This window comes from Nyctibius grandis, chromosome 20, assembly GCF_013368605.1.
Source record: "Nyctibius grandis isolate bNycGra1 chromosome 20, bNycGra1.pri, whole genome shotgun sequence".
Lineage (NCBI taxonomy): Eukaryota > Metazoa > Chordata > Aves > Nyctibiiformes > Nyctibiidae > Nyctibius > Nyctibius grandis.
In genome coordinates this window covers 3,685,811-3,709,476 of record NC_090677.1, presented here as the reverse complement: position 1 = coordinate 3,709,476, position 23,666 = coordinate 3,685,811, and the positions used below count along the sequence as shown (strand labels likewise).

At 60.5% G+C, this 23,666-nt stretch overlaps 4 protein-coding genes across 4 annotated transcripts in view; 2 read left to right on the top strand and 2 right to left on the bottom strand.

Annotated features, from left to right (window-relative positions):
* The first annotated feature begins 118 nt into the window (after window positions 1-118).
* SAR1A (secretion associated Ras related GTPase 1A) lies at window positions 119-4,803 on the top strand. The gene is made up of 7 exons (XM_068416645.1): window positions 119-201; window positions 1,091-1,166; window positions 1,600-1,719; window positions 2,404-2,469; window positions 2,785-2,888; window positions 3,322-3,453; window positions 4,190-4,803. The coding sequence occupies exons 2-7, from the start codon at window positions 1,109-1,111 to the stop codon at window positions 4,304-4,306; spliced, it is 597 nt and encodes a 198-aa protein (XP_068272746.1). The 5' UTR covers window positions 119-201; window positions 1,091-1,108; the 3' UTR covers window positions 4,307-4,803.
* A 201-nt stretch (window positions 4,804-5,004) lies between these two features.
* On the top strand, window positions 5,005-6,983 carry TYSND1 (trypsin like peroxisomal matrix peptidase 1). Its single transcript, XM_068416665.1, has 4 exons — window positions 5,005-5,991; window positions 6,064-6,194; window positions 6,278-6,463; window positions 6,549-6,983. Exons 1-4 carry the CDS (start codon window positions 5,006-5,008, stop codon window positions 6,758-6,760), a joined length of 1,515 nt encoding a protein of 504 aa, XP_068272766.1. The 5' UTR covers window position 5,005; the 3' UTR covers window positions 6,761-6,983.
* Window positions 6,984-7,439: 456 nt separating this feature from the next.
* SPOCK2 (SPARC (osteonectin), cwcv and kazal like domains proteoglycan 2) lies at window positions 7,440-13,281 on the bottom strand. The gene is given in 10 exon segments (XM_068416629.1): window positions 7,440-7,983; window positions 8,067-8,204; window positions 8,324-8,395; window positions 9,365-9,583; window positions 9,663-9,782; window positions 9,864-9,972; window positions 10,054-10,156; window positions 10,235-10,349; window positions 10,616-10,661; window positions 13,078-13,281. Coding segments are annotated over 10 exon segments (1,272 nt in total). The 3' UTR covers window positions 7,440-7,837.
* A 3,096-nt stretch (window positions 13,282-16,377) lies between these two features.
* ASCC1 (activating signal cointegrator 1 complex subunit 1) overlaps window positions 16,378-23,666 on the bottom strand; it is a 37,700-nt gene continuing 30,411 nt past the window's right edge. The window contains exon 10 of the mRNA XM_068416524.1: window positions 16,378-17,131. Within this exon, the coding sequence (XP_068272625.1) occupies window positions 17,018-17,131 (114 nt within the window). The 3' untranslated portion in view covers window positions 16,378-17,017. The remainder of the gene's footprint in view (window positions 17,132-23,666) is intronic.

The window sequence follows — 23,666 nt, the reverse complement described above, 5'->3', positions numbered from 1 at the left end:
GGGTGCGGGGCGGTACCGGTAGGGGGGCGGCCTCGAACCCGCGGCGCCGGCGTGGCGTCAGGCGCACGCGCGGCCGACGTGGGGAGCCAGCGCGGCGGAGCGGAAGTGGGCGGGGCGCTGGGGAGTGACGTATTTCCGGCGGGGAGCTGGCGGCTGCCGAGGAGGGGAGTGGGTGGCGCGGCGGCCCGGGGGCAGCCGGCGGTGAGCGGCGGCGGGGGGCGGCCGGGCCCCGGGGCGGCGGTGGGGGGCGCCAGCGGGGCGGCGGAGGCCGGGCCGGGCGCGGGGCGGGGGCGGGGGGTGACACGCAGGCAGGGTGGGGGCGGGGCGGGGGCTAGGCCGCGCCGCCCGCCCTTGAGGCCAAGGCCGGGGCCGCCTCCCCCCGATCCCCCTCACCGCCCCCCGTCTCCCCCTTCACCGCTCTTCGTCCTCCCTCACCGACCCCCCTCACTTCCCCCCGTCTCCCCCTCGACGACCCCCCTCACCGCCCCCCATCTCCCCTATCACCTCCCCCCCGTCCCTCATCACCGTCCCCCATCACCTCCCCCCATCTCCCCCTTACCGCCCGCCAGCCCCCCTCACCGCTCCCCGTCTCCCCCATCACGTCCCTCTGTCTCCCCCTTCACCGCCTCCCCAGTCCCCTCTCACCACCCCCCGTCTCCCCCTTCACCGCCCTTTGTCTTCCCTCACCGCTACCCTTCTCCCCCTCACCGATCCCCTTCAGCGCCCCCCATCTCCCCCATCACCTCCCCCCGTCCCCCATCACGTCCCCCTGTCTCCCCCTTCACTGCCCTCCTGGTCCCCTCTCACCGCCCCCCGTCTCCCCCTCACCTTCCCCTATTCCCCCTTCACCGCCCCCCCTCACCGCCCCCTGCCTGGAGCCGGGGCTGTAGCAAAGGGAACAGGCTCGGGGAGCTCACCCCAGGGGGGATTAGTCACCTCCCCATGAAACACCACTTCTCCTGCCTGGCTGCAGCTTGGGGGGGAGTGGGACCCGCTCCTGAGGGGCAGTGTCCCGCAGGGGCAGGGGGGGAATTCTGTAGCCGGCTTCCATCAAGCACTGACACCTCTAATTCTGGTCTTGTCCCCACAGGGCGATTCATCTTCAGCGATGTCTTTCATTTTCGAATGGCTCTACAACGGCTTCAGCAGCGTGCTGCAGTTTCTAGGTAATGCCGCATTTCCTTCCCTCTTAAACAGCTCAGCTCAGGCCGTGGCGGCTGCCCTGAGGTCGGTCTGCCTTGTGCCTGCTGCCAAAATCACTTAAAAGTTCGCAATTAAAGCTCATTCCCTTTGGTGTGTGCGATACCTTTGGCTAGTGGAGAGTTTGGCGAGAGAGCTGCACATCAATAAAGGTTTTTTTACACCAGAGGGAGAAACTTTTAGGCTATTTGGAGGCGTTTGGCTCCTGCTCAATCTTTCTCTTGCCGTTTAGAATCGTGAGAGCAGCTGGCCTGATGCCAAGGGCCCGTTTAGCCCAGCATGCGGAGGTGGCCGTATAGCTCTGGGAGAGGGGGGTCCTATAGAAACGGCGCCGCCACTCGTGTGCCCGAGATAAAGCCTTGCTGTAGTTTTTCTTGCTTGTTTTTGTTCTCCTTCCAGGTTTGTACAAGAAGTCTGGAAAACTCGTGTTCCTGGGCTTGGATAACGCCGGCAAAACCACTCTGCTGCACATGCTGAAAGACGACAGGCTGGGTCAGCACGTCCCCACGCTACATCCCAGTAAGTCTGCCTTTCCCTCTTCAATTTTGGGGACACGGTCTCAAAAGGTGCCTCGGCGATAGCTCGGTGTTGGGGAGACAGACTTAAAGCCACAGCAGAGGTCGCAGTTGTGTGTTGGTTGCCCGAGCTGAAGTGAATTTGTGTTTTCCTCTCAAATATAAAATATAGAACCCAAGAAGTGGCGTGGTTCAACTAACACGACGTCCCTCTCTTGGGGAGGGAGTGGGTTTGTATTGAAAAGTGTAATAAAGTATAATCTAGATTAATAAACTTGTGCTTAAACGGGGAGGTAGGAGGAATAATTTGCTCCTGATTTTGTCACAGAATCACAGAATCAACCAGGCTGGAAGAGCCCTCTGGGATCATCGAGTCCAACCATTGCCCTGACACCACCCTGTCAACTAGACCAGGGCACTAAGTGCCATGTCCAGTCTTTTCTTAAACCCCTCCAGAGATGGTGACTCCACCACCTCCCTGGGCAGCCCCTTCCAATGTCTAATGACCCTTGCTGAGAAGAAATTCTTCCTAATATCAGTTTCAGTGGCTGAATTCTACAGGAAATTCAGGGAATTCCTGAATTCTACAGGATATCTCACGTTAACGTCACACGTGCCCCTCCTATGAGTCCCCAAGAAATTCTGGCTGTTATTTTCCTGCAGCACAACCTGTGTTTTTGCTTTTCAGCGTCAGAGGAGCTGACGATCGCTGGAATGACCTTCACGACTTTTGATCTGGGTGGACACGAACAAGGTAAAGGTGAAGTTGCTGAATGAGGTTAATCTCCTAATTCCTGTGATTGTTCTCCAGAAAAAAAACACAACCAAAAAGTGATACTGGAAAGCGATAGCAATTAGCAGTACCTAATTATTTGTTGCCTGATATTATTTATGGAGCGATATGTGGAAATAACCTCCTGGCTCCAGCGTACCAGTGTCCAACCTTCTCCAGAAGGTCTTCTGTCGCCGTGAGGGAATCCTAACGAGGAGGGTGGCTCCTTTTTGGGTGTGGTGGTCCCCTTGCTTCAGGTCTCCTTTTCACAGGGGGGTGTTTGTCTCTTTGTTCCAGCTCGCCGGGTCTGGAAGAATTACCTGCCGGCCATCAACGGGATCGTCTTCCTGGTGGACTGTGCGGATCACTCGCGTCTGATGGAATCCAAAGTGGAGCTTAATGTAAACTTCCTGCCTTTTTCCCCTTCCTCAACACCTCTGAAGAGCTCAGTTATAAATAATATGCTTCTTTTTGGGGCTGGAACTTGTGTATGGCGCGTTTTGAGCATCTTGTGCTTTGGATTTGCGCTCCTGATGCACCTTTTACACCGGCAATGCCGTGTCCGAAGCGTGTGCTTGGAGGAATTTGCACGTCAACTTTATGCAGAGATCAGTGTGAATTTATAAGTATCCTCTCCCAGAGTTTGGAAATGGGTTTAAATGTGTTTAGATAGGAGCTTCTAAGAAACCTTTCTGGAGAGATTCCCCTTCCACAGGGACGCTGTAGCACCACAAAACAGCCCTTGTTGGTCACAGAGCTTAAATGAAAAGATTATCTTCCAACCATGAGTGTTTTTTCTACCTCTGCTTAACTCTTCTTCCCTCTCGCATGCAGGCGCTCATGACAGATGAAACAATATCCAACGTGCCAATCCTCATCTTGGGTAACAAAATCGACAGACCGGAGGCCATCAGCGAGGAGAAACTGCGGGAGATCTTTGGGCTCTACGGACAGACCACGGGCAAGGTAGGGAGGGCGGCACCCACAGCTCGAGGTGGCCGCTGGTGTGATAACATGTGGGCTGGCCCTGCTGGCTTCATTACTCTGAATTTCTGTCCTGTTACACCTCTAATCATTTTTTAACTGTTAAAAACCAGCACAGTTAGAGAGAATTGATCAGAAACGCTGGGTGAGGGCAGTAAAACACTGCAGGACAGAATCACAGAATCAGTCAGGCTGGAAGAGCCCTCTGGGCTCATCGAGTCCAACCATTGCCCTGACACCACCATGTCAACTAGACCATGGCACTAAGTGCCATGTCCAGTCTTTTCTTGAACACCTCCAGAGATGGTGACTCCACCACTTCCCTGGGCAGCCCCTTCCAATGGCTAATGACCCTTGCTGAGAAGAAATGCTTCCTAATGTCCAACCTGAACCTCCCCTGGTGAAGCTTGAGGCTGTGTCCTCTTGTCCTATCGCTAGTTGCCCGGGAGAAGAGGCCGACTCCCACTTCACTACAACCTCCCTTCAGGTAGTTGTAGGCCATTGCTTCTTGCACCACACTGCCAGGAACCGTGGGTCCATCAGACCACGCGCCTCAAAAACAGTTTGTTTGGTGTTTCCAACGCCCGTTCTCCCGCAGCGCCAGCTCCTGTGGGTACGTCCCTGTGGCGAAGGGCAACTCCTGAGGCCAAAAGGGCTTTTCCTGGGTGGTAGCGATGTCCCCGAGCTTCTCATTTCTTTTTGGGTTTCCCCCCCACAGGGCAACGTGCCGCTGAAAGACCTGAACGCCCGTCCCATGGAGGTGTTCATGTGCAGCGTGCTGAAGAGGCAAGGCTACGGCGAGGGCTTCCGCTGGCTATCGCAGTACATCGACTGAGCCGCTCGGGACGCTCGGCAAAGAGGGTGTTTGTTAAAACTCCTCTGGACTGATCCTGTTCGCAGCTTCCTACGGACTTTTAGAACACGGAAAGCTTTCCGACCAACCCAGAGACTCCGGGTTTATTCGGCTGCCGGTGGTGACACGACTCTTTTTTTCCCACGTGACGAGGGCGGGGGGAGCACGACGTCCCTTTCGGTTGGGTGTGATGGGCGAGGGGGGGAAGGAAAACTTTTCTCTGCTGGAGGGAAAACGTCTCACCGCTGCGGTTAATTGACTTTAAAAAGGAAAAGCAATTATATTTTTTAAAGACAAGCGTTCACGGAAACAGCCTCCCTCCTCACTTTTTAGTTTAAAACTTTTTAGTCCAGAGTATTAGGATTTTTTTTTGTTTTTTTAAATATTTAACGATATTTAGATCGTTTCACAAATTACTCCCACCCCCACGGGTCGCACCGGGTGAGAAATCCTCAATAAACGTTTTGGGCTGAAGCGAGCATTGTCGGGTGGCTGTGCTGCGTCAGCAATGACGTCATGGGGAGGTTGAGGGGGGATTGGGGATCTCCAAGCGCAGCCCCCCCCCTCCCTGCTGGGGGGGGCGGGGCTGCGGAGAGCCTGTACCCGCCCCCTCCACCCCTCCCACCAATCAGAAGAGCGCAACCCCCCACCCAAGCCAATGAGCGGGGGGGTGTGGCCGCCATGGCGGCGGAGGAGGAAGCCTGCTGCGTGGTCACCGTCTCCGCTCCCCCCGGTGACAGCGGCAGCTGCAGCGGGGTGGTGCTGAGCCGCGACCCGGCGCTGGTGCTGTGCCAAGGCGCCCTCCTCACCCCCTTCCTCCGCCATGGCGCCGAGGCGTGGGGGCAGCCGGGCCTTGTGCTGCCCAACGCCCTCCGGCCCTGCCCGCGCCTCCGCGTCCTGCTGCCGCCGTCGCCGGGGACCCTCCGCCTCGACGGCAGCTTGCGGCAGCACGAAGCGCAGCTGCTGGCGCTGGTGCCCTGCGGTGCCTTCCGGAGAGCGCTGGCGCAGGCCTTCGGCGAGCAATGGCGCTTCGGCGGCGAGGCGGCGGGGGACGGCCGGGCCCTGCACTGGTTCGCGTGGCTGCGGGTGCCCGGGCTCGACGCCCCCGGGGGCGGCTGGACGGCGTGGGCGAGCGCCGGGGGCCTGCGCAAGGGCGAGGGGCTGGTGGCCTGCGGGTCGCCCTTCGGAGCCCTCTGCCCCGACCTCTTCCTCAACACCCTGAGCAGGGGGGTGGTGAGCAACGTGGCGGGCGAGGAGAACGCCCTGGTGCTCACCGACGCCCGCTGCTTGCCCGGCACCGAGGGCGGCGGGGCCTTCGTGCCGTCGCCCGCCGGGCCACGCTTGGTGGCCGTCATCGCCGCCTCCTTCTGCTGGAAGGGCGTCGAGTGGGTCGGGCTCACCCTGCTCTGCTCCCTCGCCGCCGTCTTGCGCAGCAGCGCCGGCGTCCTGGAGGAAGCCGGGGTGGCGGCGGTGCCCCCGGCGCCGGGGCGGGTGGCGGCGGTGCCCGCGGGAGGCTGGCAGGACCCCCTGGGCTGGGCAGCGCTGGTGGAGTGCGGGGCGGCGTGGGGCTCGGGGGTGCTGCTGGCCCCACGCCTGCTCCTCACCTGCCGGCACGTGGTGGAGGAGAGTGTCCCGCTCCGTGTGACGCTGGCGCCCGGGCCTGACCAGTGAGTGCGGCTGCGTGTCCCCCCCCCCCATGTCCCCCCCGCACTGGGACATCTCATGTGCTGTGTCCCTAGGGCTGCCACCATCAGGGGACACGTGCTGTTTGCCACCGAGGAGTCGTCCCCCTTCGACGTGGCGGCGGTGGAGCTGGAGGAGAGCGTGCCTGGCTTCGTACCCCCGTGCCTGGCGGACACCTTCCTCCCAGGTAAGTGGCCAGGGGGGACACGTGGGGTGCCAGGGTGGGGAGGGGTCACCCCCCCCCCCTACACCCACCCTTCCTCACCCTAGGAGAAGAGGTGAGCGTGGTGGGCTTCGGGGCGCTGGGGCGGGCGTGTGGCCCCTCGGTGACGGCGGGGGTCCTCTCGGCCGTGGTGGCGGTGGCCGGGCGCCCCGTCATGCTGCAGACCACCTGCGCCGTGCACGGGGGCTCCAGCGGCAGCCCCCTCGTCTCCTCCCGGAGCGGGCGCCTCCTGGGTAAGCCGGGGGGGCTCCCATGGGTGGGTGGGGGGTGTCGGTTCCCCCAGCCCGGTGACGTGGCCGTTATTCCTCTCCCTGCCAGGGATCGTGGCCAGCAACACCCGGGACACCGATGCGGGGGCTACCTACCCCCACCTCAACTTCTGCATCCCCATCACCATCCTGCAGCCCTCCATCGCGCGGTACCGCCGCACCGGCGACCCCGCTGCCTTCGCCGGGCTCAACCGGGCGGGCGAGGGGGTGCGGGCGGCGTGGCGGCTCCAGCGGCAGCCGGGCCCCCCCAGCAAGCTCTGACCCCGCTCCCGGGGGGGCTTGTGCCAGGGAAGGAGCTGCCACGTCCCCTCTTTGGCCCCGGTGGTGTCGGGGCCGAGTGCCTGGACCCTGCGGGGCGGGCGGAGGGTGGGGGGGGGACACGGCGCGGTGCCTTTGCCAGCTGCTGGCGACCCCAAATTGGGGAGGTTTGGGGTTGGTTTTATTTTATTTCTCTCCCTAGAGCCATAAACACTGTGAGTCGAGGCCGTGGTGTGCCGTGGTGCTGAGCGGCTGGGGTGGCATGGGGGTGGCGGGCGGTGGAGGGCTTGGCTGGGGTGTGGGTTGGATTTGGGGAGGGGAAGTCCTGTAAGGGTTGTTCTGGGTCAGGGGTAGTGTTGGTTTGGGGTCTTGGTTGGGGTCCAGGATGGGGAGGGATGGCAGTTCTGGCTCAAGGCCCTGGGAAGGGGGAGATTGGGGGGGTTAATTTGAGGCTGGGGTCCTGGAGGGGGGGGTCAGGGGCTGGGGTGGGGGCACATTTGGGGCTTGGGGCTCTGCAGAGGGACGTCAGTTCCAGCCCCGTGGCAGCTGAGCGCGGGGACCAAACCCAGCAGCGCTGGCATGGGGGGGCACCCCCACCCCTATCCCTCACCCCTGCACCCACCCACCCCACCTGAGGGGCAGCAGGAGGGCTGGGGCGGGGGGAGGAACGGGCGGGCGAGCGTTTGTCACAGCACGGGGGATTTATTTCACAGCACGGAGGGGATGTGGGGCGGGGAGGGGGGCACACAGCTTCTCTGGGGGGGGTTGGGGGTTGTTTTTCCTTTTTTTCCCCGTTTTTATTAGCGCCGGGTGCCCGGCCCAAGGCCACGCAGCAGCACACTAGGCCTACACGGCTCTACTCAAAAAAAAAAAGAAAGCTCAAATTCGCACAAGCGCGGCCCCCCCCCCCGCCCCCTCCCCGGGCCAGCACCCCGACACCCCGTCCCCCACGGGGCTGGGGAGGGGGGACGCACCCACCCTCCCTGCCACAGTGGCCGCAGGGAGGTCATGGGGACCCCCCCAGGCTGGGGAGGGGGGGCTGCCACCCGGCCGTGCCCCCCGCCGGGCTCTCCTGCTCCTCTACCAGATGTAGCCGCCGTCGTCGCCTTCGCCCGCTTCGGCCTCCTCTTCCTCACCTTCCTCGCCCGTCTCCTCCGGCTCCTTCTCCTCCTCGTCCTCCCAGCCCACGCTGCTCCCGAAGTCACCCGAGAACCCCGTCGCCTCCTCTGCGGGGGCAAGGGGCAGAGGGTAGTGGCTGGGTCCCAGGGCGGGGGGCTCCCACCCCAGCTCCCCCGCCCCGGGTGCTCACCGCAGTCGGGGCTGCCGTGCCCGCGGGTGCCCGTCAGCTCCGCGCCGTGCTGGTCCACGCACCAGCACTCCCCGCCGCCCGGCTCGCACTGCACCCGCCGGTAGTACCCGTCCTCGTCACAGCTGGGGATGAAGGTGCCTGCGGGGAAGCAATGGGCCCCCCACCCCAAACACATGCAGTGCGAGAGCCCCCCCCCCTCCATGGGGCTCCCCGTCCCTCCCAGCCCTGTGGGGCACAGGGGTCCTGGGACCCCACACACACTCACCCGGCTTTTTTTTTGGCTGCCTCTTGGATCTGGATCCTCTCCAGCTCCCTGAGACAGGGCGGCTCTGCAGCACCCCACACGCCCCTCTTAGGGTGGGTGTGCAGCCCCCCCCATGCCAGGTACCTCCCTAATGGCTGCAGCATGCTCCCCCCCCATGGTGTGCATCCCCCAGCCCCTGACCCCACATCATGCATCACCATGGTGTGCATCCTCCAGGCCCCATGGTGTGCATCCCCCAGCCCCGTAGTGTGTGTCCCCATGACCCCACAGTGTGCAGCCCCCCCTCCCCACCAAATCCCATGGTGTGCATCCCCCCCAATGGGGTTCATTCCCCCCCCCCAACCCTGCAACATGTGCCCCCCATAGTGCACACCCCCCAACCCCGTAATGTGCATCCCCCAACCCATGATGTGCTTCCCCATGACCCCACAGTGTGCAGCCCCCCCCCCCCAAATCCCATGGCATGCACCCCCCCACACCCCCCAACCCCACAGATTCCCCACAGCGTGCACCACCCCAAGCCCACAGCATGCATCCCTGTGGTGGGCATCCCCCTGACCTCATGGTCTGCTTCCCCATGACCCCACAGTGTGCAGCACCCCCCCCCCCCCCCAAATCCCATGGCATGCACACCCCCCCCTTCCCATACCCCATGGCATACATCCTCCCATGGCAAGCACCCCCCCCTTTCCCAACCCCACAGATTCCCCATTGTGTGCATCACCCCAAGCCCACAGCATGCATCCCTGTGGTGGGCATCCCCCTGACCTGCTTTCCCATGACCCCACAGTGTGCAGCCCCCCCAAATCCCATGGCAAGCACCCCCTCCCCACAGATTCCCCATGGTGTACATCTACCCAACCCTATGCCATGCATCCCACACACACACTATATATCCCCACACACCCCACACGTCCCCCCAACCCTGCGGTGTGCATCCCCTGACCCCGCAGCGTACATCCCCTGACCCCGCAGCGTACAACCCCTGTCCCCACAGCCCTCCCACACCCCCTACACCCCCGCCACCACGCACTTTCCCTCCAGAAGCAGAAGCACCACTCCGGGGCGGAGACGCGGCCGTCCTTGGAGGTGTCGCAGGAGTTGAAGAAGGCGCGGATGCACACCTCGTACTTGTCCAGGTTGATGGCGGCCAGCTCGGCCGCCTCCAGGAAGAGATCCCCGCTCGTGTCCAGCCGGGCGAACATCCACCCCACCGCCTCCTTGCAGCTGGCCGCCACGCTCCTCTCCAGCGCTGCAGGGGTCATGATGCAGCCCATGGGTGCTCGGGGACAGCACCCCGTGCCCCGTCCCCACGCGGCGGGGACACGTACCGGTGGCGGGGCTGGCGGGGAGCCCGCCGGAGCCGTTCTGCTTGGCGTTCTCCCGCAGCAGCTGGAACCAGTCGCGCAGGCGGTCGCCCAGGTCGGCCAGGTCCTGCCCGGTGCACGGCTCTGGGGGGGGGAGGTCCAGGGGGTGGCATCAGGCAGGGCAGGGCTCAGGGACACCCCTGCGGTGTCCCCCGTCCCGCTCACCTTGCTTGCCGTCACCGTCGGGGCCGTGCGGGGTCGGGCAGGGGCACTGCCCCTCGCACCGCACCGTCAGCTGCTTGCTGGCCAGGCACGCCTGCTGCTCCAGCTTGCACTGCGGGGTGGCAGCAGGGTGTCGGTGGCGGGGGGGGGACACAGCACGGCGTCCCCCTCCCCGTGGCACCCCCGTCCTTACCGCCGAGCTGTAAGTGTGGCCGTCAGAGCCGCAGACGGCAGCGAGCGGGGCGGCGTGGCAGGGCCTGCAGCCCCCGTGGCCCTTGGCGCCCGGCAGCTTGATCCTGCGTGGGGCAAGAGGCGTGGGGCGATGGTGCTGAGCCCCCTGGCTCGCCCCCTCCCTGGCCCTGGCACCCTCCTACCTGTGCTCCAGCTTCTTGCGGCTGATGCACATGGCGCGTTGGTAGCCCTGGGCCACGCACACCTTGTGCCGGCTGCACTTGACCTTCTGGCAGGGGTCCTTGGTGGTGTCCAGGGCTGGAGGGGGGCAGAGAGGGGACGGGGCAGGCGGGGGGGCAGGTGGGGACCCCCGGGAGCCCCAGCAGCGCTGGCCACCAGCCGGCCAGGCACAAAGAGCCATTTAGGCTGCAGCTGGGTGGCCGCTTCCCAGCACACACCGGCCCCACCACTGCTCCCAGTCAGAAGGGAAAAGCCCAGGGGGTGCGGGCAGAAGGTGTCCCCCACTCCGTGGTGGCTGTCACCAACCCCCCCGCGCCCCATCCCCAGCCCGGTGCTGGCGGTACCTTCCTCCCCGGGCTGGTTGTCCTCCCAGCTCTTGATGTAGTCGTCCTGCAAAGCGGGGAGAGCCTGGCTGAGCGCGGAGGTGACACCGGGCCTGGCGTGCCACCAGCGCGCTCGGGGCCACCGGCCCAGCGAGGCTCCCCCTGCATGGCACACACCCCCTCCCCAGATCCCCCCAACGCCGAGAGGGGAGCAAGACAGGGTGGGGAGCAGCCTCCCACCCCCAAAGCGGGGTGCTGCCAGGGCCAGGCAGCACCGCAGCCCCTCCATGCTCACCTCCACCTCCTGGCAGCGCAGCGGCGAGGTGGCCCGGCACCGGAGAAGAGAGAGAAAGAGAGAGCGAGAGCGCCCGCCGTCACCCCCGGGGCCACCCAAAGCCCCCCACTCCCAGCCCCGTGCCACTTGGGCACCCCCAACGCTCCCATCACCAGCCCCAGATGCCACCACCAAGGTGCTGCCCCACCTCTGGCTCTAGACCTGGTCCCAGGGAGCCTTTATGCAGGATAAAACCTTTCCCCATCACCTTGGCCAGCAGGGAAAGGCTGGGAGTGGGTGGGAGGGAAATAGGGATGGGGGGGGAGGAAGCCCCCAGGGATCCCAGCCAGGATCCTCGTGGGGTGACAGTCCTTGTGCTGCCACCCTGGTTTTCAACGGCGAGCCCGGAGGGAGCGGGCTGGGGTGGATGTCGGTGCCTGGGGAGGCAGAGCTGCTCCCCCGGGACCCCGAAAGCATCGCGGGGCGTGGGATGGGGAATCAGACCCTCGCCCCGTGGGGTGGGTGTCGGGAGAAGGAGGCAGGAGCATGGCCACCACCGCGGGCAGGGCTGCGGGTGGCGGCTCTGGAGGGGATGCCTCTCGCTCCGGCACGGCGACGGTTGCACCGCAATCGATAGCCCGCGTCCCCGTGCCGTGATTAGTAACACTGCGGCGCACGGCAGCTCCCTGCGGCGCCGCTTTGGGCACGGCCACCGGCCTCCTCCCTGCGCACGGGGGTCACGCTCCCCCCCGCTGCCCCCCACCCCCACCGCCGCGCCGCCGCCGGGCCGAAAACCCCACAAATCCACGGGATTTGCTTATTAATCTGTGCTAATGGCCAGCAAGGCCGCCCCATCCCTGGCCCCACAGCCCTGGTTAGTGCCCAGGGATGGGGGGCTCTCAGCCCTGACCCCTCCCCGGGGATGCCCAGCGTGGCGGGGGCACGTCCACGCCTGCTCCCCCTTGAGCACCCGCAGCCGGACGAGGTGCCGGTGCCCAGCGTTGGCGTTGGCCAGCCGGGCATGTTGGTGGCTGGGGGGGCTCCGGGGAAGCGGTTATCCCATCCCTTGCCGTGCTCTGTCCCCCTAACTGGTTTATTGGGGGGGTGGCGGTGCCCCCCCGCCCTGCCCACGGCAGGGCACATCTCCTGGTGGCACATCCTCGCTGCCAAGGTGAACCCGAGTGCGTGTTTGAACAAAGGCTGGAGGGGCCGGCGCGGGGTGTGCCCCCTCCCCGCTCAGCTGCCGCAGGCCCCCCCGGACCCTCCCCGGATGGGGATGCAGCACTGTGCCCCCACCCTGGAGGCCACAAGCTGGGGTTAACGTGGGGGCAGGGGTGGGAAATGAGCCCAGAAAACCTCCCCGAGTGCCCCACGCAATGAAGGATTGGCACTAAATGCCACTGGGGCCGTGAAGGGCTGCATAAAAGCGAGAGGCTATCGGGTCCTGAGCCCAACGTGCCAGGTCACCTGCCACCGCTCCAGCAGCGCTGCATCCTCATCCTTGCCTCCCCACCTTGCGTCCCCACTGTCCCCAGGGGCCACCCCCCCGAGCCAGGGCTGCAGCACCCTGCAGGGCTCGGGGGAGCGGGTGTGCGGGGTCCGTGCCCTGACCTGCGCTGAGCTGTCACTGAGGGGCTGCGGGCACGGGTGCAGCTGCCCGCAAAGGGCAGGCAGGGCCCTGGGCGCTGCTGTGGGGTTTGGGTGCAGGGGACAGCACCCCCAGGGCCCTGGGGAGGGGAGCTTGGGCGTCAAGCCCTGCCCGCGGTGGCCTTGGCATCCGTCACGCCAGCTTTGGCGAGGGGCACGGGGGTGATGGGCATGGGGACGATGGGCATGGGGCGAGGGGCACGGAGGCGGGGGGCACAGGGGTGATGGGCACGGGGGCGATGGGCACGGGGGCGATGGGCACAGGGACAAGGGGCACAGGGATGATTGATGGGCACGGGGGCGATGGGCACGGGGGCCTTGGCGCTGCCGAAGCCGGGGAGCATCCCCCGGGCAGCGGGGCCGGCGGCAGCCCTCGGCGGGTGGCAGGGGACCGCCCCGAGCATCCCCGGCAGCCGGCCATGGAGCCGGGACCGGGGGAGGGTCGTGCTGCGGCAGCCGCAGCGGCGGGGCGGGGAGGGTGAGGAGGGGGGTCCCGGTGCCCGGTGGCGCGTCCCGTGTGTCCCCCCCCGCCTCCCCCGCCCCGGTACCGGCGCGGACTCACGTCTCGGAAGCGGTTCCAGTGCTTGATCCTGCCGCCGTACTGGGAGATGGAGGAGAGCCATTGCTCGTCCTCCATGAAATTGCCGGGGCTCTCCGCCGCCGCGGCGGGCCCGGGGCCGGTGGCGGGGCCGGGGCCGGCGGTGGCGGCGGGCAGGAGCAGGGCCAGCAGCGCCAGGAGGGCGCGGTGCCCGCCGCAGCCCCGCATGCTGCCGCAGCGCCGGGGGAGCGGGGCGGTGCGGGATGGGGCGGGGAGGTGCGGGGCGGTGCGGGGCGCACGGGGAGGCGCCGGCGGCGAGTGCGGCCGCGGGGCGGCACCGGGCGGCACCGGCGGGAGGGCCGGGGAGGGGCCTCCGCCGCGCCCACCGCACCTGCGCGCCGGCACCGGGGCGGGGGGGCCGCCGGCACCGCATGGCCGCAGCCCCGGTCCCTCCCCTGTCCCCGTCCCGCATCACTGGTCCCTGCCCCGTCCTCATCCCACATCCCTGGTCCCTCCCCTGTCCCCATCCCGCATCCCTCATCCCTGCCCTGTCCCCATCCCGCATCCCTGATCCCTGCCCTATATCCATCCCGCATCCTTGATCCCTGCCCCGTCCCCACCCCACATCCCTCATCCCTCCCCTGTCCCCATCCCGCATCCCTCATCCCTGCCCTGTCTCCATCCCACATCCCTGATCTCTGCCCTGTCCCCATCCTGCACCCCTCATCCCGCATCCCTGGTCCTCACCATGTCCCCATCTCGCATCCCTGCCCCATCCCCACCCCAAGTCCCCCATCCTGCCTTCCCAGTCCCTACTATGTCCCTGTCCCACACCCCCTGACCCTGCCCTATCTCCATCCCACATCCCTGGTCCCGCCCCTGTCCCCGTCTCACATCCCTCATCCCTGCCCTATCTCCATCCCGCATCCCTGGTCCCTGCCCTGTCCCCATCCTGCACCCCTCATCCCGCATCCCTGGTCTCCACCATGTCCCCATCCCACGTCCCCCATCCCTGCCCACATCCCCATCCCGCATTCCCAGTCCCTGCTACGTCCCCATCTCACACTCCTCGTCCCTGCCCTGTCCCCATCCTGAACCCTGCATCCCGCATCCCTGGTCCCCACCGTGTCCCCATCTTGCATCCCCCATCCCTGCCCCATCCCCACCCCAAGTCCCTCACCCTGCCTTCCCAGTCCCTACTATGTCCTGTCCCGCACCCCCTGACCCTGCCTTGTCTCCATCCCACATCCCCTGATCCTGCATCCTTTGCCCTTGCTCTGCTCCATCCTACAATCCCCATCCCTCAGCCGCCCCAGCAAGGTGGGTTTCAGACCCCTGCTTTTGGGTTTTCCCCTCCCTCTTCCTTGGGGGTAGGCAGGCAGGGTGGGCACAGAGCCCCTTGCAGGGACGGTTGGCAAGGAAGGATGGTGACAACCCACCCTGGCTGCAGCTGCGAAGGAGCAGCTGCAGCTGGAGAGCTCCCAACACACACACAGAGCTTTTCTTCTCCCTCCGAGGACGCTCGGGATGGAGAGAAAACACAGCTCTGCATTTCCTTAGAGGAAAAGCAGCAGCTACGGCCTTGCAGCACCAACCCTGACCCTAAGCAAGGCAGCTGCCGTCGGAAATACAGCTCCCAGGCACTGACGTGTAAGAAAACAGGGTTATTTTCAACTTCACGGTTCCCACCCTGGGCTCCAGCAAGGCTTGCTGCTGAGCAAAACACCGGCGTAAAACCGCTTTCTTCTTCCTCCGCGCAGGAAGGACGCGGGGATCCGCAAGCGGGGCGGCCAGCCTCCGCCGCAGCCTGGATGGGGGGAAGAAGCAAGAGCCGCAGTTCCCGTTTTACCAAGTTTTAGGCAAGTTCTAAGTGTTAGGTTGTATCTTGCAAACCCGTGACGCTGCCTGGTTTAACGGGATTTCAATTCATCCGTAAAGCCCAGCTTTATCGTGCTCAATATGAAACTGTTCTAATTATATTTATGAATTATGATGGAAAAAGGGAAAACCCTTGGTAAATCCATCGTGGTACATTTTCTCCTTCAGCAGGTGTGTTTTATTTACACGAGTAGCTCCCTTGTGCGAGGGTAAGGTGATAAAACACCCACCTCTGCCCCTCTCGTGTGTACAATAAGCGTTTCGTTTCGGCTGCCGCTCCACCAGACTCACACGCGTGCTTAGCGTTACACAAGGGGATCAAGCGAGGCGTAAATTTAAGTACACGCACGACGGTTTGCTGGATCGCAGCCTGACCTACAGCTCTGCGGGTGAGAGGAACAGACCAGAACCCTTAATTCTTCCCCGGGGACGGAGGTGTGAAACGAATTTAGCCGTGCCAGGCTAGAGCAGCGGGCTAAGCCGCTTACCGCTGAAACTCAACCGACTTCCAAGCGGTCACGGAAATAATTGTCATTAAAACACGTCTACGTTAGCGGGGAGTGGAGGAGCATCCTCAGCTCGGCCCCTCTTTGGGGAGAAGCCATATTTGCCTCCACGCTGAGATGCTGTTTGCCAGGTCAAAGCTGCTCCTGTGTTAGGGAGGTGGGAAGACTCTAAGTCCACCTGAGTCAGCATCGCCAGTATTAGGTGACGATGGAGGTGTGACAGAAATGCCACCAACGCCCTGTTGAGGAGAACGAGAGTGCAAACAGCACCCCGTGTCCCGCAGCGCTCAGCTGCTCGGGGAGAGCTGTTACAGACCCAGCAGGCAGGAGCTTTCCGAGGCGCATCTCCCCTTCCTGCGGCAGGCAGGACGGCCGGTGGCTGTGCGAGCAGCTCCCGGGCCTGTTCTTTGTGGGGCTGGTGAGATGTGCCAAGGACCTCTTCAGGCTGGTGGGCAGAGGACAGCAACCAGTGTGAAGTGCTCGCATCACCGGGGCTCTGCTCGCCCAGCGAACGCTTTCGAAGAAAACCAGAGAGCACAAAGGCGTTCGGCTGCAAGGAAAAGCTGAGACAAGAAGCCCAACGGCTGTAATCAGGTACAAGCGCAGACTTCAGGTCACTTCAAGAGGGAGGAAGGGGGATGAAAACCTCACAAAAACAATCCCTGGTACAAGCGGGTGCTGCTGGAGCAGCCCCATCTGTAGCTAACACGCCCTCCGCCTCGAGGACAGCGTGATTCTGCACGGCAGCAACCAGAAACGGGCAGCAGCAGCCACCACCACCGCTGGTGTGTTGCAAAAAAACCCAGCACCTTCCATTCTTCACAGCGTTCCTCCTCGGGGGAGTCAAAAGCCTGTGTCGCTCTTCTTACCCAACGTGGAGATTTACACAAAACAAACAGTCGCCTTCGGATCCCCGAAGGATTCACAACGGTATCAAAGAGTTTTGTGCTTCTTTTAATGGAGAAACCACCTACAAGGCACATGTTTCTTGACACGCTCCGAAACGGTCACCAGAAAGAGCTCTTACCATCAACGCTTTCTTACTAACATAGTTGTGTGCTGGAAGTTTAATTACAGAAACGATCAATGCAACAGGAGATAAACACTTTGCTTTTGAAGGGAATTAATTTATTTGGAGATCTACAGCACACAGGCACGCTGCTGGAGATCCAAGCAATGCCTGACCTCAATAGCATTAAATCATGCTCCGGGGAGCTCTCATGGATTTTAAATACTTATTTTAAGAACAAACTTCCTTCTTCTGAAATAAAGCCATGTTTAAACATCAGCAAAAGCCACCTGTGTCGTTTTTTCTGGTTGTTTTCTTGGAAAACAAAAAGGTAACAGACATAAAAAGGCAACTTTGTGACATTTGGGTTACCAATGGGGAAAGGAGGAGGCAGGACCCCGGTTCTCCCCAAAGGGAGGGCAGGCAACACGTGCAGGAAAAGCCGCAGGGAAACGCCGTGGCTCCCAGCCATCGTGTGCTTTCCAGGAGCCACGAGGCACCCCTGCTTGGAGTCCCCGGGTCCCCATCCCAAATCGGTGTCCTACAAAAACGCACTTCACCGGTGGCCGCTTCAGAAGGCCAGCTGCCCAGACGTCGCGTAGTAGCCGGAGGCGTCCGAGGAGAACCTCTGGGAGAGACGCACCGAGTCCAGCTGCACCTCTCCGAAGTAGAAGTTCTCGAAGAGCTGGAAGAGAGGAGAAAAACCCTTTGAGGGGCACCTGGAGAAACGCAGATCCTGGTCCACGGATCTCTTGCAAAAAGCCTCTACTCGCGGACTTGTTTTGCCTTTAATAAAACTACTCTTAAAAATATTTTTTCCCCACTACAGACTGCATTTAGCCTTTAAAGCAAACAGGGTATGAAACGATCACCTCTTTTTATCCACAGCAGGGGCTGCTCAAACCTTCCCCACCTCGCTGTCTGGTTTTGTCTCATTTAGGGAGCCGGGGGAGCCTCTTCACCGCCCCGAAGGCCACCAGGCACGCCGAGGTCGCAGGCTCCGCAGGAGCAAGGATTGAGGCCAGGGCGTTTTTACCCACCCAGGGCACAGGACTTAGGACTTACGGTTACGGCTCAGTCCTAATTCAAACTAGCAGGCTAGAGGCGCGAGGCTCTTCATCCCAGCACTGACCCCGCTTTGTTCAACAAATCCTTCTTTGTTCGGCAAAGACTTGAGCGCAAATTAATGAAAGCAAGCCAGCGCTGGGACCCGGCGGGCGTGTCTCTGCTGACTAATCCAATCTATGAAGCAGACCAAAAAAAAATGACAGCAGAATTTCTTAGGGGGAAGTTCAGCAATATTTGCATCGTGTCCAAGCGTAAAGTGCTCCTCCCGGTCCATTAGGACGCAGGAAATTGCTCTACCTGGGAACATCAGTCGTGCCTTAGGAAAAGCTTTTCAGCGGAGATGGTGATTTCAAAACTCTGCTTAACGGGAGCATGGTGAGTCGCTGAGGACCTGAGCAGTGCCATCTCCTCACCCCATGCCCGTTCCATCTGTCTCCTATTGAATATTCTATCTGTCCCTGCAGGCGTCAGCTCAAGACAATCGCACATTACAGAAGGCACCAAAACCCCATGCATTAATTACAACCCATCCTCCTAGAGCCCATGGAGTATCAATTCCTCCACACAGCCCACGATGGAAACCCCAAAAACCTCGTTAGCATCTGAAAGGCTGCACTTCTCCTCCTCCAAAAAGGCATTTGGCTCTGCCTGGCACTGATTTGGGCATGACTGCTCTTTTGTTGGTTCTCCCAAGGGTATTCTACCCCCTTTTTTTTGCAAGGGGACAAGCTAGGTTTCTTCCAGGACAATTCCTGGTTTCGCTGTCACTCCTCCACAAAGGGAAAGTGCCTTAGGGAAAACAATTCCCTGCCCATCTTCAGGGCAGAGCAAGCAGGGCTTCGGCCACGGAGCACCACCGAGGTACCAGGGCTACAGAGCAGACGCCAGGCACCGTGATGCTCCAGCCTGCCAGCTCACCCAGACAACGCTCCGCTCAGGATTTGGCTGAGGCCAGCAATTCCCCATCGACACGACGACAGCCAGAACGGCATCTCTGAAGAGAAGGGGTATTTATGCGTGCCGAGCCAGCTCTCAGCCATTGCTAAGCCCCTGCTTCGCTTTGAAACGGCTGCAGCTGCAGTCAGACTGCTGCCGAGTTCTCCCTGCCAGCAGCCCACCTGCCAGGGACCACCTCCTCCTCCCCGGACCTGCCTGCGTGGTAGCACGGGCAGTCGACCCTCCAGCTGCTTCTGCAAAAAGCATCTGGGTTAGCACAAACGCCACAAAGAACTGGGTTCCTCTGCACCAGATCATTTAGTCAGCATGTGCCTGCCCAGGAGAGGTGGTGGGCAGCCCCCGGCTCACCCTGCCTTTGGGGTGACGCTTGTCCCTTAAGACCCTGGCACAAGGACTTGCTTTGCACAGGGCCCAAAGTAATTCGCCACTAATCACTCCAACTCGTATTAAGCCGCAACTTGCTGCCAGTTCTTCCGAGAGCGTACTTGGCAGGAGCCAGGCACCCCGCCACGGGGTCACTCACAGGTCCCCGTCCCACCAAGAGGCCCCAGTGCAGCAGCCTGGCTTCAAGGGACACCGTGCGTGCGGCTCCACGCGGCCGCTGCCCTAAAGCGGGGCACCCAGTTGGAAAGAAGTTGTGCTGAGGGAGCGTCTCCAACAGGGAGAGGAGGAAAAGAGAGAAGAGAAATGACTACAGCCGTCCAAAGTCCATTTTATACAATTAAAGATTAATTACGTTCCCAAAAGCCTGCGTAGTTCACGTTAGAGGACTTAGGATAAAACGTCTCATTAATAAGAGATGTTAGTAAAAAGGGGTTGGTCTCCTTTCTCTTCTTGTTTCAGCTGATCTGAGAAGGAAGGATGATTTCCAGCTCTCCAAGGCTTGCTGTAGTGCTCACTGTCAGCGTTCCCGTTCACCCCAAACCTTAACACTTGTCCCTGTCAAAACGGTCACTTGTATCGACGCTCCTTTCCATCACAGAGTGCTCTCCACCCAGGTAAAGGGGAAATCTCTCCATTCCTAACGGAGGGAGCTGGTAAGCAAGGAGATACTAGGATTTGAAAAGGAATTTTTTCAGAAGAGAGAAGGGACAAGATGAATTTATTTCTGTAGAACAAAGTCTTTGCAAACATGGAGACAGCAAACGAAATGCTGGGATGTGCTGGTCCCATCAGCAGCCTGGGAAGTCATACCTTTAACACCAACCAGCCAGAGGAAGAGTCTTTCAAATACTTGTTTCTATTCTCTCTGCACACTACAACCTGTTTTGCTTACAAAATATGTGTGTTTCAAAGCAAAATTAGTTAATGAGACCAACCCTTCGCACAGCCTCGGGCACATCACACCAGAAAGACAATCGGAAAGCCCCAGAGGACGCTGCCCAGGACAAGGGCCCTCCATTTGTACACTGCTAGAAGTGAAGCAAAACCCTTGTACCGAAGCACTTTGTATTCCCTTGGCTTTTTTTAAACCTCCCACCTCTCGTGTGTCCGAGCGTGTGTGTGTGTTTCCCCGAGAGGACGCTGCTGGAACTATTGATTTTTGGTAATGTAGCTGTACTTTCTGAGAGTAAACATGCTACAAGATTTAGAGGACAACCACAGACAATTTTTTCCTGCTCTCGTTTCAAGCGGGCTTCTCAGCAATGCTTCTTTGCTCCCTGAGGCTTCTCGCAACAGAAGCCACCGGACACCAGGCGTGGGGATCACAGCCGAGCCACCGTACGGCCGAGATCTGCCTTGGGCAGCGGGGAGGAAGGCTCCTCAAACATCATCCTCCGAGACCCCCAAAACACTGGGAGCTGGCTTCCCGTCATGAAAGCATCCTGTGCTCGGCTCCCTGGGGGCTTGGGAAGAGATTTCAGAAGGCCAAGCCTCTGCTTTCAACTTTCAATTTATCTTGGGGAGAAGACAAGCAGAGCCAAGGAAGATATTTATATCTCCCCCATCTCCCCAGCCACCACAGAAATGCTCTGGTTTTGGAGGAGGCCTGTAGCACAGCTGATGAAATACCTCCTATAAAAGCATTTTAGCATTTTTTATTCTGGGCCAGGAAAGAAGATACCTGGAGCCTGTTACACCTCACGTGCAAATGCCGACAACCCGAAGACTTGCCTAGTCCCCCTCCTGTCCCTTCCCATGGGTGCCAAGGGCCCACCTTTGCCCAAAAGCACAAGGAGATGTGGATCAGGAGCAGCTCGGAGAAGACCTTTATGCTGAGGTGTTGGAGCGAGTCCAGAGGAGGGTGACCAAGCTGGTGAAGGGTCTGGAGGGTCTGACCTACGAGGAACGGCTGAGGGAGCTGGGGGTGTTTAGCCTGGAAAAGAGGAGGCTCAGAGGTGACCTTATTGCAGTCTACAACTACCTGAAGGGAGGTTGTAGCGCAGTGGGAGTCGGCCTCTTCTCCCAGGCAACTAGCGCTAGGACAAGAGGACACAGCCTCAAGCTTCACCAGGGGAGGTTCAGGTTGGACAGTAGGAAGCGTTTCTTCTCAGCAAGGGTCATTAGCCATTGGAAGGGGCTGCCCAGGGAGGGGGTGGAGTCACCATCCCTGGAGGTGTTTAAGAAAAGACTGGACATGGCACTTAGTGCCACGGTCTAGTTGCCGTGGTGGTGTCAGGGCAATGGTTGGACTCGATGATCCCAGAGGGCTCTTCCAACCTGGTTGATTCTGTGATTCTGAGACAGGGGGAGGACAAACGCAATCACCCGCACGGTTACCAAAAGCCGTGTCATTTGATTGGGGTGGGCCGCGAGGCTCGGCAAAAGCGCAGTAGTTCTATAAATCCCAACACGCTGAAGGACTGACGTCCTCGCTGCCTGAAGAATAAATAAGAGGCTGGGGGTTGGGTGGTTTTTTTTAATACTATAAATGAAAGTGAACCTGATGGAGGCAAAGGTCAGCTTACGAAGCCAACACCACACATGCTACTAACTCCCGTCAAGGGACCAGCACTTACCAGACTAAGTGCTCTCCGTCTCCCTGCTGCCGTCCCAAATTAAATTAGAACTAAATAAGGAAAGAGCATTGTTAACTTTTAACCCCAGCAAACGTGCCAGAGATGTGCCCTGCCTTTCAAACCGCAGCCAAAGGCTCTGAAAGCACTCAGCGAGGACACCTACAAGGACACACGTCACCCCCGGGGAGGAAGCGGGTGCCTAGAGAGCAGCACAGCATCCTCCCGGGAGCAGCATCCCAGGACATGCAGGGGATGGCAGGGACTGCAGCTGTGCCACCTTCCCCGAAAGCCAGGAGCCCCCAAGGGAGGGATCGTACCCGTATTTCACATGTCAACCTGAAAACTACTGTAGGTCCACACGTGCAAGCGCTCCTCCTTCTCCCTCTCCCTTCTGGGGGGACAGGTCCAGGGACACAACGGCACAGGCAACGCTGAAAGGCAGGCAGCCCTGCGATAGCTCCCAGAAAGCGATCTTTTCTCCATTTCTCCACAAAATCACTTATTCTGAGCCAGGAAAAGGCAGCAGCACCCCAGTCGGCCTCTTCTCCCAGGCAACTAGCGATAGGACAAGAGGACACAGCCTCAAGCTTCACCAGGGGAGGTTCAGGTTGGACATTAGGAAGCATTTCTTCTCAGCAAGGGTCATTAGCCATTGGAAGGGGCTGCCCAGGGAGGTGGTGGAGTCACCATCTCTGAAGGGGTTTAAGAAAAGACTGGACATGGCACTTAGTGCCATGGTCTAGTTGACAGGGTGGTGTCAGGGCAACGGTTGGACTCGATGATCCCAGAGGTCTCTTCCAACCTGGTTGATTCTGATTCTGATTCTAATTTCTCTCCTTTAAGACAATTCTGTGAGGTGTTGGAAACCTTTCTTCCTCCGATGTCCATTCCCCTCTGTTACCCACAAATTACACAGCGGGGCTCCCTTGGGGCACGACAATCATTTTCTGAAGGAAGCCGGAGGCTGAAGACTTGTTTTGGGAGAGAAAGAATCACACATCAAACCGCTCGCTCCTTGCAAACCTGAGCCAAAAACGCCAGTACAAACTTCAGCCCCCAAACCACAACAACTTCCTTACCAAAGGCAGAGCAACAGATCAAAACCAGGATGCCTCTTTTCTGCATTTTTCCCCCCTTTTGCCCGAGCCTGTAAGGTAGGTTTTACCGAAGCACCGTCGAAATGAACGCTAAGGAGGATGATTCCTTCACAAAGCAGTTAAAAACGTGTGCCTAAATGATGTTGGGTTCCCCAGCGCGGGTATTTGTCAAGCAGCCGTCCTCAGGGGCTCGCTTCCCACAGCCAGCCCTCCCAGAATGAGACAGCACCTTTGTGTTCAAACCTGGAAACAACAGCAATAAATCACGGTGCTGATCCACGTAAGGACAGCAGCGATGCGTTTCAGCCCCAGTTATGAAAGGTGGAGATGCCAACACAAACTGGTGCTTTTATATCACCTGTCATGGGCTCAACAAGCATGAGAAATATTAATGGATTCGCCTGGAGAGGCACCGGGCAGTGGGAGGACAGAATAAGTCCAGACAAGGGAAGGGAGTAAGAGGTATTTAAAACTTCCTTCACGTAATCTCTGGCTTGCACTCATGCTGCCTGGCCTGGATTTTGCTGCTACCATCAGGATTATTGATCAGTTTTTAAAGCCTTACGTCGTCTACGGTAGTCAGCCAAGAAGGACCCATCCTGAATGAATAAAAAGCCCAAGCAGCTCTGCCGAGAGCCTCGCTGCTCAGAAATGCTGAGGGAACGACAATTCACTGCAACGCCGTGCAATTAACCACCACCACCGAAGAGCAGCGTTACCACAGGATAAAACGCATACGCACACACGTACAGACCCTCCAGTCTGCGGGGAGCTCGCTTTGTGAACTCCAGCCACGGAAAGCGGCGCCTTAGGATAGGGGTATTATAGATTAACAGTACAAAACTGTCCCCCGTGAATCAGCACTGCGGGTGAGCAGAGGCATGTAATGTCATTAGCCTGTGACCAATCAGCCTAAGAAACCTGGCTGCCCTCGGCAGGGAGCTGAGGGGGGTCCCGTTTTCCGTGTCTGGGACGAGCACAGAAATTAGCGACTTCTGAGATGTGGGAAGGAAGAGGCTCGCAGCCCCAGGAACCCACAGCTGCTCACTGTCATTCCTGCCGCGCAGTCCACGCTGAGGACGGGACACTGGCAATCCTTTCTCCTCTGTTTCACCTGGGTTGAAGGTGTTTATCCACC